The sequence below is a fragment of the Manduca sexta genome, unplaced genomic scaffold, assembly GCF_014839805.1.
Source record: "Manduca sexta isolate Smith_Timp_Sample1 unplaced genomic scaffold, JHU_Msex_v1.0 HiC_scaffold_51, whole genome shotgun sequence".
Taxonomy (NCBI): domain Eukaryota; kingdom Metazoa; phylum Arthropoda; class Insecta; order Lepidoptera; family Sphingidae; genus Manduca; species Manduca sexta.
The window spans coordinates 2903-18970 of NW_023595308.1; the positions used below are offsets into that span (position 1 = coordinate 2903).

Here is a 16068-nt window from a genome sequence, read left to right on the forward strand (position 1 = left end):
TTTAAAATTTAATTTAAATGTGATTGGTTGAATATTTTAACATATTTTTTCGTCTGGGTCTATTTAGACCTACATGTATCTCAACCTCATTTAAACTCCAAAATATTTGATATGATTATTCAACTTTTTTTCTTTTCCCACATCTTGTTAATTATGTCGTTCCCATGCAATGTCATTAAAAAAAATAAACTATAGCATAGTGATTAGTTATCCGATATGTTAGGCAGTAAGTCACTAGGCCACGTAATATTGGAGGGCCGGTCGTTCGTGTAAATATGGCGGAAATAGAAAAACAAATTTTAAAAAATCCCAAAAAAATATCTTAAATTTTTTTTAAGACATTTGTTTTATAATATTCAGTGAAATTTAAAGACGGAGATATAAATAACTATGATACTATTTTTATTTTTTTATTATTGTAAATTAAATGTTAATTATAGGGTCACATTGGACCCATATTTACCCGAACGACAATTAAGCAGTGATACACGATAGATTCTTAAATACAGCTTGATTATTTGGAAAGCTAGAGCTCCACTTAGTTTGGCAAAATATTACAAAAACCTTTAGAAAATCTTCTCAAAATGATCTATGGGGAAAGGAATAGACAGTACAAAGCATAGGCTTTACACTAGCTATATAAGTAGATGTAAAAAATTCAAGACGACAAATTGACAGCTTTTCCGATAACACTAGTCGTATATGAATTTATATATAATAATTGAGACAAAGCCTTATGTCTATAGGCAGAAAGACCACAATTTGGTCGGGCGCGTGAAATTTTCAATAGTCAGGTGTTATTGAAGGCGAAGGCGGTGACCAATGATTACATTTTTGGGCACCTATTTCCAGCCTGTGACCTGAATAGGGAAACCTACCATGGATTCAGACGTTGTATAATCTGAAATATGGTTTGGCTATTCTCCTACAAATCACTGTGGTTTCTGGAAATTAAATTTTGTAATAAATAATTCTATTTTTCGGAAGAACCCATGAGTCAATAATTTGAATCTCTTTAAAAAATATATATACTTTTATTAGTACTTGTGCAAGCGAGTTTCTACAATAAATTAAGTATTTAACAGTATTACGGCTATGGTACACCTTTTACTAATTAAAAATCTCTTTGGGGTAAGCCATCACTATTATGGGGTACATGTGCTAAAATTATTAATAACTATAAGAATATGAAATGAATTGAAAAAATTCACGCGCCCAATAAAACACGTAGAGTCCACAGAAGTTATAGAATACGATATAAAAAGATTAACATTCATTACAACACCGTTACGTATAGAGATTTGTCCAACTAACCGCCAACTATTGCTATTATTGGCCAACATTTGGTCCTATACTTACAGAAACGAATTTGTTAAAATTTGCGATCACGAAACTACAAGTCCACTCGAATTATTGCTTTGATCATAGCGGATAACACAACAAAGACCCCGAATGTGAGGCCTGATCCCTGACAACTGAATAGAGATGCATCTTGTAACATTTGTCTGTATCACATCTTGGACCCAGATTCAATCAACAACAGCAACAATTTATAAACTAAAACATTATACAAAAAATATCATATCCTCTGTTCTATTTTAGGGAATAAAAAAACACTCTTACACTAAACAAACGTAATCCTTTTAAAGGATAACAAGCAGTAACAAATGTGTCTTTTCCGAGAGGTAACGTTTTATCTAGCAACTATTTTGCTACTTTCGTTGTGCCTGAAAGCACTTCATTAAGGATTGTATCAAATTGTGTTGTAAAAACATTCCACTAGTTATTTTATTTAGATTTTTGTTCGAGGAATAGCTGTGACGATTTACACGATAAAAATTTCGATAGTAATATTAAAATTACATAAAATGAATGAGTTTAGATTAAAATGCCAATGAGAAAAGATATTTTACCACCAATCTTCGTCATCAGCAATTATAATTAGCCAATTTAAAGAAATAAATTACAAAACAATTCGATAAACCCACATCAATAGCACGCGAATCCACGGTGATCCGAAGCTTACATCTACTTAAACTCACACTGAACACTTCGCATCGGAGATGGGTACGGATTGAGCGTGATGACTGGAAGACTTGAGCAATAAACGTGGAATTCTTAACAAGCTTGAGTCATTGTAAATCACTAGAAGAGGAACGCGTGATATATAATAAATAACATTATTTTTATTAGTCAACAAGATATATGAAAAATACAAAAACATATATTTAACATTTTCTTTATATATTTTTTCACAACGGAATAGGGGTTATTTTTTCTGTATCTGTTACCCCTTATTTAGGAAATCAATAACTGAGTTTGAACGGTAATTTTCTAGTTTTATTTAATGACGTCTTCACTGATGGGGTGTTTTCTAGTGACTTACATTTAACTTCACATAATTTAACACGCAGCGAGTTTATAAACATAAAACTCAAATTTGTTTTGAGAAAATGATTACACTAAAATTTAAGGAAAAATGGCATACTAAGAAGAGGTATTATAAAGAAATATAAACTAGTGGTGCAAGTATTGTGACTAATTAAAACCCACGCTAACTAACATAAATAGTGAAAGTAAATAAATGTCTTTTATAGCCAAAAATGTAAAAAGATCCAAATGGATAGGTTTTAGGTTTTCTCATTCGTACTTTTATAACTTAACTGTACTATGTAACAGCAAAACATGGGGTACCCCATCAATACACATTTAATATAAAATGGCACGTACTATAGTATTCCAATGGAATTTTGGAATATAACTACTTATCTTGAGATATAACACTTTAACCTAATTATAGAAGAGTAATAAAATTACTGCATAGCTTCATGGCTGGTAGATTAGAGACCTCAACTGACAATCAGTTAACATTACTGTCGACTATGAGGAAGTTGATTAATACAAATATTACGTGAACTTCTGTAGTATTGTAGGAGTTATGTTATGATAGTGACATCTAAGACAACTATTTTTGGAACTATTATGATACTGGGGTACCCGTATAGTAACAATTCGTAAAATATCAAAAACAATTTCAACATTTGCATCATCGATGACTTCAGTAATTACATTGAAATGTTCTAACAATTATAAATAAATACATATCCAATAGAAGTGAAATTTTGAACACATTAAAATGTTTTTTTATTTGGTTACAATTTAAGTTATTAATATGGTGTGCTACCAAAATGATGTCAGTTATAGAGCATTCAATAAGTCATGGACTGACTTAATCAGGTTATAATGTACCGCAAACCAAATGCACATACAATAGTCAAGTACTGACTTAACTTCAAGCATTTTCGGTTTGACTTAAAAAAAATCTAATGTGTCCAAGTGGGAGTATGGTTTAGTAGATAAAGGCGGGGTGTAGTGGGGGTGGGGGGACCCGCGGCTGCTTGTCCAGGGGGGCGCAACACGCAGGTTCGCAGCACGGCGCGCTGAATGGGGCCGGCACCAGTGCGTATTGGGCTGGCGGGCCGTAGATCGCTGGAGTCGCTGGAAGCAGTTTGTGATTAAATTGTGTAGTTATAAAATAGGTAATAAATAGGTTTGAAAGGGTTTTCTTGGTACAAGTTTTGATTTTTTTACGTCAGTTGATATAACAGTCAGTATACAGTCGATTTTTTGTAAATGAATATAATATTTTAACAATGTAGTCGTAAGTGCAGTGCCGTTGAAACAGTATCGATCACAGAGATTTGTTGACAATGGATCTATTCTGAGTATCCTTGAGTTAAAATAGTAGTAAAAGCAATATAAAGTAAAATAATCGAATTTTAAGTCCTTTTAAATTGCATTTTCTAAAATCTAAAACTTACTGTCAAACGGCAGTGGATAAACAGCATAGGGCGGTGGCAGCTCGCATGGCGCGCACGCAGGCATCGGCGCTATGGGGGGCGCGCACAGCAGCTGGTAGCACAGAGGAGCCTGCAGGGGAGCTGCTTCAGTGCCCAGCACTGGGATTTGACTCATCTGGAATTAGGAAGTAGTCAAATCATAATTCTCCAAGAATTTATAAAACAGAGATAGAAATAAATTAAAATATCTTAGGTTATTGTCAAGAAAAGGATTGGCAAAGACCAAATTTCAATTTTCTCTCTTACTTTTCGGGGTCAATTAAGGGACCTCTATTTACTTAATTGTTATTTTTCCTTTTATGTGAGTAACGCTTCGATAATTCAATCATGTGGATCTATGAAGGCGGTGATCATCATGTGGCGAATTCTATAGAAACACCAATAAGAATCAAATTTTACAATTTAATTGGGGTAAACAATCATTTAAAATCAATCAAAGATTCTAAGTCCGATTCATGAATGTTTTGATGCTATTTCTTAGAGGGTATTTTGTACGAAGAACTAGTTAATGATTACCGGGGCCCATAAACCCCAAAAGATGAATCATCTAAGCGTTACTGATATTGAATATAGGCTCTATTTATTAAACCTCTTTAAATAGTATTGGCATGGAATACTGAAGCAAAGTTTATTCTAAAAGGTAGTTAAAAACCTTACAAATCACACCACTGATGAATGCTATCCAAACACACATCACGTCTTTGCCCTCGAAGGGGTAGGGAAAGGTGCAATCAGAGCGTTAACTTTTTTTTTCTTTTCACCATTTGTTCTGACCATAAAGATAATTCGGGATGAGGTTCTCACCATATCAGGCACGAATTCCAGACTCCGGGCTAACACAGAAGAAAAAGCCAATATAGCCCGACCAGGGATTCGAACCCGAGGCCTCAGAGCAGAATAGTACCGCACACACAATATAACTACCACGTAAAAGTGGCGAAAGGTGAATTCTTGCATAAGGGAAACCGACACAACATAGATACTAATGAGTCTATCACCATATCAGCCACGAATTCCAGACTCCGGGCTGACACAATAAAAGCCAATATAGCCCAGGAATTCCAACACGCACACGCACAATATAACTACCGCGCAGGAGTGGCGTAAGGTGAATTTTTCCATAAGGGACACAACATTGATACTAATATACATGAATGCGGTCTACAAATCGTTCTGATGATAGATTCTACATAAAAGGAAGCTGGAAAGATCCGGGTTATATAGACCCTTCGTCACAGCGAAGTAGTCAAGTAAATTAAACTTGTAAATAAAGTTACTAACAGTATGCAGTGTTTACCTGTTTCCGCACAGCTTGCGCGACCCGCAGCCGGCCCAGTGGAGAGAACATCACGCCCCCACTCTGCAAGTAACGTTAAATATTGACAAATATTAATGAAGGGAAGCTGGAGCCAGGTGGAGGCGGTAAGGGAAGTAGCGTTATATCAACATTGTTTCTTGTTTAATAAATTTAGACTATAACAAATTATCCGATGTGGTTTCTCGTCTCAAAAAAATTCCGTGTACGGCAGCACATGATGATAAGTGGAGCACGGTCCAAATACGCTGAGAATGATCTCGCCAGTCGATTTTGGACTATAATACGGTAATATTAGGTATCCGATGTGGTCTCTGTCGTTATTAAAAAAATCCGTGTACGACAATGACCCAATGGCACTTTGGTAAGCTGAGTATGGTCCAGATAGTGTGGACTGACGAGAGATGACCCTCGGCAGTCGATTTTGGACTATAATACGGTAATATTACGTATCCGATGTATCTTCTCGTCACAAAAAAAAAATGCGTATACGACAATGACCATATTGCACCTTATATAGGGATTGCAATCCGGTAATCCGGCGGATCCGGTAATCCGGCGGATCCGGTAATCCGGCGGATCCGGTACGTTTTCGTTGCCTACCGGATCCAACAATATCACCGAATCCGGTGGCCGGTTCCGATATATTAAGAAAAACGAAATTTCTCTTATCAAAACCGTGCGAAAGTACTAAAAAACTTAAGAAAGAAATGATCGCTTATGAAACTGAAGGAGATAGAGGGAAATACTAGTCTCTAATATATGACTTTTTTTTTTACTTTAATGAAACCAACCAGTGTTGAAGCTGAAAGGGCTTTTTCAGGCGCTGGTTATATTTGCAGTTTCTTGAGAAGTAGGATAAAGGATGATACTATTAATACAATTTGTTTTCTAAAAGCGTTTTTCCAACAAGAAAAGTGATCTGTGCTGTAATGAATGCATGGGTATAGTATCCATAAGCTGTTGATTTTGAAAATTTTAATTTGGATTATAGAAGAATATGATGTTGATTTAATTTAGTTTTTATGAACGGGTTTAACTTAATTTTAACCATGAATAATTAACTGTTGTTTGTAATCTTTGAGACTATTATATAATAACTGACTGATAATAATTATGAATAAATAAGAGTTGATTTTCGCACAAAATCGTTTCTATTTTTGCCCCGTAGGTTATTCCTTATATTATGCCATGAAGTTAGAAATATGCGCTATGTTGAACACCCAAAATACCAATCCGGATCCGGCCGGATCCGGCAGAATTCTCGTGATTCCGGCTGAATCCGGCCGGATTTAAGTTTGTACCGGATTGCAATCCCTAACCTTATAGTAAGTGGAGCACGGTCTAAATATTGCCAACTAATGAGAGATGACATGATTTTTAGTTTTGGTGATTAAATACTAGTGGTGAATAAGTAACCAATATCTAAACGCGTAAGGCCTTCGATCTCCGGTCATGTTGGATTGCCGTCTCACCGGACTATGAGAGTGAAGGAACAGAGAGTGCTTTTGTATTGCGCACACACTCGTGCACTATAATTTCTCCTACGTGGCTGATCTCCGTTGAGATTACCATGGCAGAAATTTGGCTAAGAAGGAATCATAACCATCACGCGAATGATACACAGCATGGAAAATATGTAACGCATTATAGGAAAAATATTACTAATATGTATCCTCCACATAAAAATAGCGAAACGACGTTTGTCCAACACAATGGCCTTTAAAAATCAAATTCGCCACCAAAGTAGTTCCTATTAAAATCCGTCCAGGTACGTAATTGTACGACGAAATGGGGCTGTGGGCCCCGTTAATAACCCTATTATGGGCGGTTGTAGCCACATATTAGTTTATAGCCAATCAAATGTACAATGTAGGGCTTCGGTAGGGTTTGAAAGTGGCTTTTTATTATCCTTATTGTGCGCTATAAAATGTTTGGGTGGAATTGTTAGCGGTGTCTGTGTTGGCATTTATTACATCGACCTACCGAGTTAGGTTATTTCATTTTACACGTACAAAACGACTTAGAAGGTAGAACTAGAGGGGGGAAAACTAACGAAACTTATATCTAAACTTTTTTCTTTTTTTTTTCCCTTCTCACTTTATCATGTACTGTAGTTTGTAGTAGTCTTTACCCTACACTGATTGAAAAGAGCAACACCAGAGTTTCTTGCCCGTTTTTCTCTGGTGAGAACTGCTTTTCGAACTGGTGGTAGAGTTAATATTGACGGAATCTAAATAATGTATAACATTTTACAGATTCAAATAAATAAATCATTTCATTTCATCATTTCAAAACATTTCATTACATTAATTATACCACGCCTATCTCCAAAGAAAGGGGTAGGCAGAGTAGAGGTGCAAAGTACACACTTTTTGCTCTGTGTATTTCGCCCCGTCATCTAGATTTTACTATTTGTGCCCCCATAACGGGAACAAACACCAGACTTCGAGCCGATACTGAATTGTTAAACCTAATATCACTTTGTCCAACCCGTGATTAGAGCCAGCGCCTTCAAACCGGTGTATTGCGCACATAACATAACTACGCCACTGAGGTAGTCACTTAGGTCTTACTAATGTTATAAATAGAAAATCATAAAGATGTTTGGGAGTATTAAATGTCGGTACGAGTCGTACATTTTATCTGGAAAACATTATAATGGGTCATCATTTCTTATGTTAACGTGAATGGTAGACATTAAAATCAAACTATTTTTCGGCCTTAAACTAGCCTTTGTGGTACGCCAATCCTCTCCATGACAACGAGGGCTGCAAAGTCTTCGAAACGTTGGGCGAAAATTTAAACATTAAAACCTCGATAAAATCCGAAAAAAATGTTTAATATTAATTGTAATGGGTTTGGTTCTGAGAAAAAAAATTGTACACGGATGAAGCCACAAGCAAAGTTATTATGTATATTCTGTCCATGTACTTTTTAAGTAAGGAATGAAAGAGTTTCCTTGAAATATCGTCTAATGAGGCCTCTTCAGGCTGACAGAAATGACGTTCGCAATCGTACCTTTAAATGGAGTTTCTTGCATTGCTTCTCTGAACGTTGCATATTAAAAATATCATGTAGTACTTCTGTTTGCTTGCGACTTCAGCGGAACAAAATTTATTTTTAGATAAATAAATTCTAAGCTATTTAGAGAATAAAGGCGGCCTTTTAGGCCCATAAATTAAGCGTATACTGAAATATATTATAAATTTAATCAGTTTTCAGATGCCGCGTGAGAGGACGAACCAAATACATTTTTAAATTATAGTTTCAAGGACATTACACAGCAGTCAAAATATTAATAAAATTAAGTTCTATATTTAAAATATTATTGTATTAGTAAAATAAGGTACATTATTGAATGCTTTTTAACTTTAATTAGGTAAAATTTCTTCAAATTAAACACATATTTGCAAAACTAAGTGGCGAATTCAGCCTGAACTAGGCCAGCGTGGTGGACTGTCCTAACCCCTTATTAGTAGACAAGGCCCATGCCCAGAAGTGGTACAGTATGTAATACAGCCCTTCTATTATTATTAAGTAAAGTTAAAGTAGCATTGAAATTATACACAACTTTGTGTGTGTTCTAATGTGTAACAATCTTATAGCTTACCCAGTCAGTTCTGAACATTATAATCTATATACATATATCACGTTAATCCAAAAACCAACCCAAATATAATTTACTTTCCCAAAATACCACATTAAAGCATTCAAATCGGACCAGTCTCCTTTTTTACAATGAAAAGAATCAATAAAGGCCAACAACAACCCGCCCCGTCCCCCCCCCCTCGACCCGTCCTCACTCTCCCCCACCTGAAACGTTTGCAATGCCCTTCCTAATATAACGCGACAAAGGCTGGAGTGCTTTACCCTGTATATTTGAAATCTCTAGCAACCTGATTACAGAGATGTATTTAGGTGTTATGTCGGGGGTCTGCGATGCAAATGATGTACGCTTTTAGAAATATTTTGTGAGGAAATGTGTTGTTTTGCTTGAATATATATTTGAAGAAGTAGCGAGTGGAGTAAGATATTTTATTTTTTATATTACGCGGTAGGGTTGTCGTATGAGAGTCCATGTGAGTAAGTATAACTGCATTGTCATTCTACCACAAAGTAGGAGTGAAATATTTTTTTTTGTTTTGAGTGAAGGCATTGTACCCGGCGCAATAGGTTAACATTATGCTACTCCACTGGTTTATTTAGTTTAAAGTATTTTGGGTGTATGATGTGAGGTAAGTAGGTGCCGATCGGAGTGGACTACGGAGCAACATAATCGTAACCTACGACAAAGCTAATTCAATAAGGATTTTAAAAAAAGGAATGGGTGGTATTGTTAATATTTAAGGGCCTTTGCGACGCTTATATCAGGTAAGCCTTAATGGTGGTGAAGCGTCCAAACAACCCGATTCCTACCGGTTTCCCTTTTAAGTCTGTTTACATTTGTCTTTTCTGTAAAATTGGCCGCGATATGTTAACTAAGGCATTTTTTTTGCCACAGGTGATCTTTTGGGGAATTTCACCCTTCGCCACTGAAGCCTAAGTATATTCCTTGCCTCGAAGTTAAATAGAAAAAATGCTTTTTTATATATCATACAAATAACCATAAGTTACTCTTTAGCGATTTCTTACATATAAACTATTGGCATTGGTCACATCCACTGCTATACATCACATCGAATTATGCCAAAAGCCGTATAATTAGTAATATTACCAGCGTCACATTATGTATTGAACCAACGATAGGCAAAGTTCTTCTCAACAACTAAATTTAGCACTTACCACGCCGGCTTAATGCATGTTGGCAGAAAAAATGTGGCCATATTAATTAGTAAAAACGCCCCTGAAATTTGTTGTCGAGTCCGTCCCGTTCGTGACCAGAGGGGTATTGGTAGAGTCGTGTCGAATCGCCTCGAATAGGCCCATTTCGGCTAATATTGTGGGCTCGGCCCATTACAGTACTTACTACCAGATTTCTGGGCAATACGTGTTATTTTAAGTGTTTTAGCAAAATCACGCTTTCTCTCTATGTTAGGGGTAGGCAGAGTAGAGTAGAGTGTCATCTACATTTCGCTAGCTGTGGAAATTAATTTTAAGGAGATAAATCTATTGTCATTTATCGTACGCAGATCCAAATTCTGGGTTGTTGATGAACGAAAAATATATGACTATATCAATTTCATCATATCTTATGTTTACGCGAATGTTAGACATAAAAATGAAACTATTTTCGGATTTTATCGCGGTTTTAATATTTTAGTTTTCTCCTGACGTTTCAAAAGACCGGCTGCCAGACTTCAAGACACTGTGAGCTCATTCGGCGTAGATCGGACCACCAACAACTAAAATTTAAAAAGTTGTATAATTGTAAAATGTAGGTAGATATTGTAACTCTGACTTTACGGATGCACAACACCTCAGTCCCCCCCGTGACCATGAAGTCTTCGAAATGTCGGGGGAAAACTAAGGTATTAAAACCGCGATAAAATCCGAAAAATAGTTTAATTTTAATTTTCATTTCATCATCAGCCACATAAAGTCCACTGCTAAACATACACCTCCCCTAAAGATTTCCAGACGGACCTGTCGAAAGCGATCTGCATCCAGCACGTATAATCAATTTAATCGAAATTTATTATGAGATTTATATTAACCACTGAATTACTTATAGATATACCTATTAATAATATTACAGCACTTCGCTCTTAAACTTTCACAGGTAGGCTTATATGAAACTATCTCGTATGTTAATACAATACATAATTCTGTAGACTGGTGAGGGATAATTATATTTGTCTTGTAATACTCTATCTCGTCCCCTCTTCGCTTACCATCAGGTGCAGTTGGATCAGTTTTCCGACCGTATAAAAACTATAAATTAATCAAAGAGTTTTAAAATTATATAGAGCGGACACTGGGAACATTGTCATGCGAAATATTGGCACTTATACGATGGTTACTCAATCTACAGTGAAATAGCAAACACCAATGTAAAATATATCATATTCTTTCCACATCATTTGCACGTTTTTAATGCGCATATTAGCATTTTTCTGTAAATTATATTTTCTGAATATCTAAGAACGCTGTGACATCTTGTCACATTTCAAATAAGACGACTTATTACCCATTAATAACTTTTGAAGCACAATTTTGGTCCTGCTGTCCGATCTATAAGAAAGAAAGAAAGATATATTATTGGGACAGTAACATTATAAAATGTACAATATAAGCAGAGAAAAACAAAACATATAAAGAAAAAAACACAATTATACCCATTGTGCCAACAATGGGAACCCTTATTCAGCTTCTTGCTGCAGTACCAGTATGACTGATACTGTAGCGCAACTAACTATACTATATGTATAGTTTGTTTTTTTTTGTGTGGCATGATCTTATATTTGTTTAGTCTGTAGTCTGTAACTGTACCTAACAAATAAATTCAAATTCAAATAGTTTATTACAAATCAGACTTACATAAGAGCATAAAATATACAAAAATAAATAAAATTACAGGAAAATTATAAACAACAACGCAAATTACCAGGGGTACCCAAACTAGGCAAGACAATAAATAAATAAATAAAACTAACTATACTTGGTATGGTCGTATAATCATACAAATTGGATAATATAGCATCCTTTAAAGCATAAAACACGACCCTGACCGATGACAATTCCAATATTCCCGAGCATTCCCGAGGGAGAGCAATATAACTTCCCGATACTGACTCAGCAGGCAATTTGTTATTAAACCCTTAGGAAATAGAGTCGTGCAAACGTGCAAGAATCGAGCTCTATATTAGCATTCTAGACAGGCCGAGCCTGGGGACAGGCGACCTATTTTTAGGATTTCAAAAGTACTAAATAAACATTGATAGTATGTTGTTTGTCTGACCTTTAGAGGGTTCTATTGTACCGTTATTTGGACAGGATGAAATAAGGCATATTTTAATAAGAGGTAAATAAGAATAATATGATTTAAATAAAACTATTTTTGCGGATTCATCACATGAGCTCACAGCGTCTTGATGACATTGTGTGAACATTCTGCGTAGACAGGACCGTCAGCAGCTAAAAAAAAAAGTAAAATGTAGGTAGATATTGTAGCTTTGACTTATCGGGTGACCAACACCTCAGTCCTCCCCGCGACTACGAAGGCTGCAGTCTTCAAAACGTTGGGAGAAAATTTTAATATAAAAAACCGCGATAAAATCCGTAAAAAATAATTTTAAATCAATGTCTAAAATTAGACAGAGACTTTTCCGCCCTCACACCCACCACTACAACTCTTGTAAGCCAGGATAAGCAGTGACACGCATTTTATGACTCCGAGCAGTGAAGCTCGGCGAGTCTCAGGGAAAACTAATATGTCAATGTCTAAAATTAGCGTAAACATAAGAAATCAATGATATGGTATTTTTATCCAGTTCGGCAAGGGACCCCATTGTACCCGATAACAAGCGGAGTATTCTCCAGATAGAGTGTCGACTGACGAGAGATAATTACCCATCGAGGTATGAAACTTCAGTGCACAAGTTATCCGGCAAATGGTGACAAAACAACATCTAATATTCAGAGAAATCATCAATATGTAGCGTGTTTTTATAAAAACCTTGTTTTTTTTTAATTTAATATAAACAAAACAAAGAAGTCAACTAATAAAATAAATGAATGCACGTGGATCATTAGTTTTCATCTTAATAGAAGACAGAAAATCTAAGATGATTTTAACAACATAAATAAAATAAGGAAAAATGGAAATGAAAACACAATATTTCCTAATTGTACCAAACTTTTTGTAAAGGTTATTCCTATTGTAGAATTGGGTTGAATTCTTTCCTTAATTAAAGAGAGGAAGGATTCTGTTCCTTAAAAGATTAGATGTCGGCGGATTTACTGTCGCGGGTCGGGAAACATGTTTTGTTGAATCTGGACCTTTATCCCTGAGGACATTTCGAAGTGATGACCCTTAGGTACAGTCGTAATAAGGTAGCCCGACTTTTGATTACCCAACTTGGGAATGTCCACATTGGTTGGCAGTAAATATTATACACTAGTAGATGCTTGCAGATTCACACGCATGATAGAATTGTTAAAGAATAAAAATCCACTAATTACTCCTCCGAAGATGCCTACGTCTTTTCGATTCAAGCTTACTCCGAACTCAATTCCGTCAAAAGCAGTAATGGTTACGATATTGATTTTATGGTATTAAATGTATCTATCATCAGCCAACAATCTGACAGCGTCTCAACTGATACCTTACTTTAGAACGAAACTGAGTTCATCAATCATTTAATACGGTCTTAGATTGATTAAAAATAAGAAATAACGTGTCATTTCGCTTGATTGGTTCTGGTGAAACATCCAGCCGAACGGAACGAAAGACGCTGACCAAGTTAATAGCGTCCATTTGCTCTGTTCATTAATAGTTCGGGTTTGAACGGAAACTTATCAACCTTTTTTGAGTCAGAGAAAATGTATTTTAAGACTACACTAAGATTTTGCTGCAAGATGGAGGAGAAAAGACGTGCGAAGGAAAAAATCGTGGCTGTGAAATATCCGGGAGTGGACCGGTATCATCTCCGTTGAACACCTGTTCCGCCAGGCCAATAATAGGGAGAAATACAGGAAGCTGATGGCTAACCTTCAACAATGAAGAGGCATTTGAAGAAGATTTTGCTGCCTCAAGGGCGTTGTTTTATTGCGTGCGGTACTTCATCGTTTGAGGTCCCAGGTTTTGGGCTTATTTTTTTTTCTAGTCAATATTAGCCTAGAGTCCAGAATTTGAGCCCGTTATGGCGAAAGGCCCCCTATCACATCATGGGACGGAATACACATGGCGATATGTGGGTGCTCTGGTTGCAGCTCTGCCTACGTCTTCGGGAATAATGCGTGATGCGTGTACAAAGATTTTATATTACAGTCAATTTTATTTTTATAATGATGTAATGTTCCGACTGATATTTTATTTAGGTTCTTTGTGAGTGGTAGCTTGAAGAGCGGTTTTCGCCAGAGAACTGACTAGAAACTGTAGGTTTGCTTTTCAAAACCAGGGTAATAAAAAGTATAATAAGATTTAATTTTATAAAGAGCACCTTATTCATAAATTTATTTTATATTCCATTCATTCACGCATTCACTTATTGCGCGAATTTTTCCTTTTCAGTTTGAAGTATCACGTTAAATATAAAAATACATTACCAGGGAATAAGTATTATGAATTGCGGTCAATTTGAGTAGCCCGTGACTTACACCTCCACTACTGAATGTTTTCATACACAATCCATACATACTATAAAACTAAGTCAACCTGCGTCTGACTGTCTGAATACGATAAACTTAAAAACTACGAATTTCGATGAAATTTTGTATAGAGATAGTTTAAGACCCAGGAAAGGGAGCAACGTTTTATCCCAAAAAACTAAAACATGCGCGCCCATTCAGCGCCTGTAATAATTACTCGCCATTAATGAATGAATCCCTTCTAGCCGAACTTCGGCCACGGCGGCCAATCCTAACGGAGATCAGCCAGGTACACAAGATGTATTATAGTGCACAAGTGTGTGCGCAATACACATGTGCACTCTCTGTTCTTTCACTCTTATAGTCTGGTGAGACGGCAATCCGACATGACCGAAGAGATACCAGGCGCAGGACCAAGGGCTTAACGAGCTCAATTACTCAGCGTATCGTAAACTCCAGCTATAATGCTCATTCTGATAATTCAGACTCAAAGACCAGTCTGTCCTCTAGTAAGGAAGGCACAATTCTGTGTACCATCGATTTATGTAGTCTCGCTATATTAGTCGGAGTACTCGTTAAAAACAGTGCTCCCGTGCCACGCGAAAATAGACCTACAATTCCATTTACGCATTCCATCGGATTATTCTAACGACTTCCTTTACATAAAACCATAATAACTCAGTGACGTAAGAATTTAATATAATCTAGGCAGTAGTAGAGAAGCCATTCTTAAGCAAATAATCGGACGTCCGTCCGTAATGAAATGTGTATAGGAATACAATTCTACTTCTTGGCAATTTCAAGCTCATTTATTTGTAAAATATTATGAGATAATCCAGATTTATTATAATAAAACAAGATTAGCTTTATAAGAAGACAGCCTTATATAATCCTAGTTCTAGTGCCTACTTGGGCATTCTATATCATATGCCGCAAAATTAATAAGTCAGCCAATATTAAATCATCTCTGTCTATAAATTTACATCAAACTCCAAGATAACCTGAGTGCGTGGCGTCATAAAGGCTCTTAAATCTAAATAAAAAGAAACACACATCACACCTTTTATCCCCTGAAGAGGGTAGGCAGAGGTGTAACCAAGGCACACAATAGGCTCACCATATCGGACACATTTTCCAGACTCTAGGCTGATACTGAGCAGTAAAACCCAACACCACTGTTGAAGGCTCTTTAAATGTAATTAGAAAATACTACAAACAAAATTCGGTCTCTCAAGCCTACAGACACTTTTCTCTAACATCTCTAAATCCTTTGAAAATATTGCAAGCGACAACATCGAGAAGAACATTGTATGAATGAAATTCTGTCACATAAGAGAAGCCTAACCCAGTACAAGCAAATATTAGCAGGGATGAACTGGCTGATCCCGGAATAGTATCGGGAACAAAGGAACTGTCTGGTCATGCGATGAATAGATATTATGTATTGGGTATCGGTATTCATCAACTTTTGTTCTGTACTGAGGGACGTATTTTTGGAAATTTGTCGTCATCATGATTTTGATGCAATTTGTCATGTTTTTATTTTAACATTCGACGCTTTAAGAGTCTTGTTATAAGTTTAACACGTGTGTGTACAATGTCTTTATGTTTGGAAACATTCAATGTTTCTTTGAAAAACCG

General features: G+C 36.1%; 1 protein-coding gene across 1 annotated transcript in view; it reads right to left on the reverse strand.

Annotated features, from left to right (window-relative positions):
- Nucleotides 1–2567: 2567 nt before the first annotated feature.
- LOC115448630 (protein boule) overlaps nucleotides 2568–16068 on the reverse strand; it is a 34040-nt gene continuing 20539 nt past the window's right edge. Inside the window, exons 2-4 of the mRNA XM_037447006.1 lie at nucleotides 5158–5220; nucleotides 3822–3975; nucleotides 2568–3498 (exon numbers count right to left, since the gene is read on the reverse strand). Coding sequence (XP_037302903.1) covers nucleotides 3350–3498; nucleotides 3822–3975; nucleotides 5158–5220 — 366 coding nt within the window. The 3' untranslated portion in view covers nucleotides 2568–3349. The remainder of the gene's footprint in view (nucleotides 3499–3821; nucleotides 3976–5157; nucleotides 5221–16068) is intronic.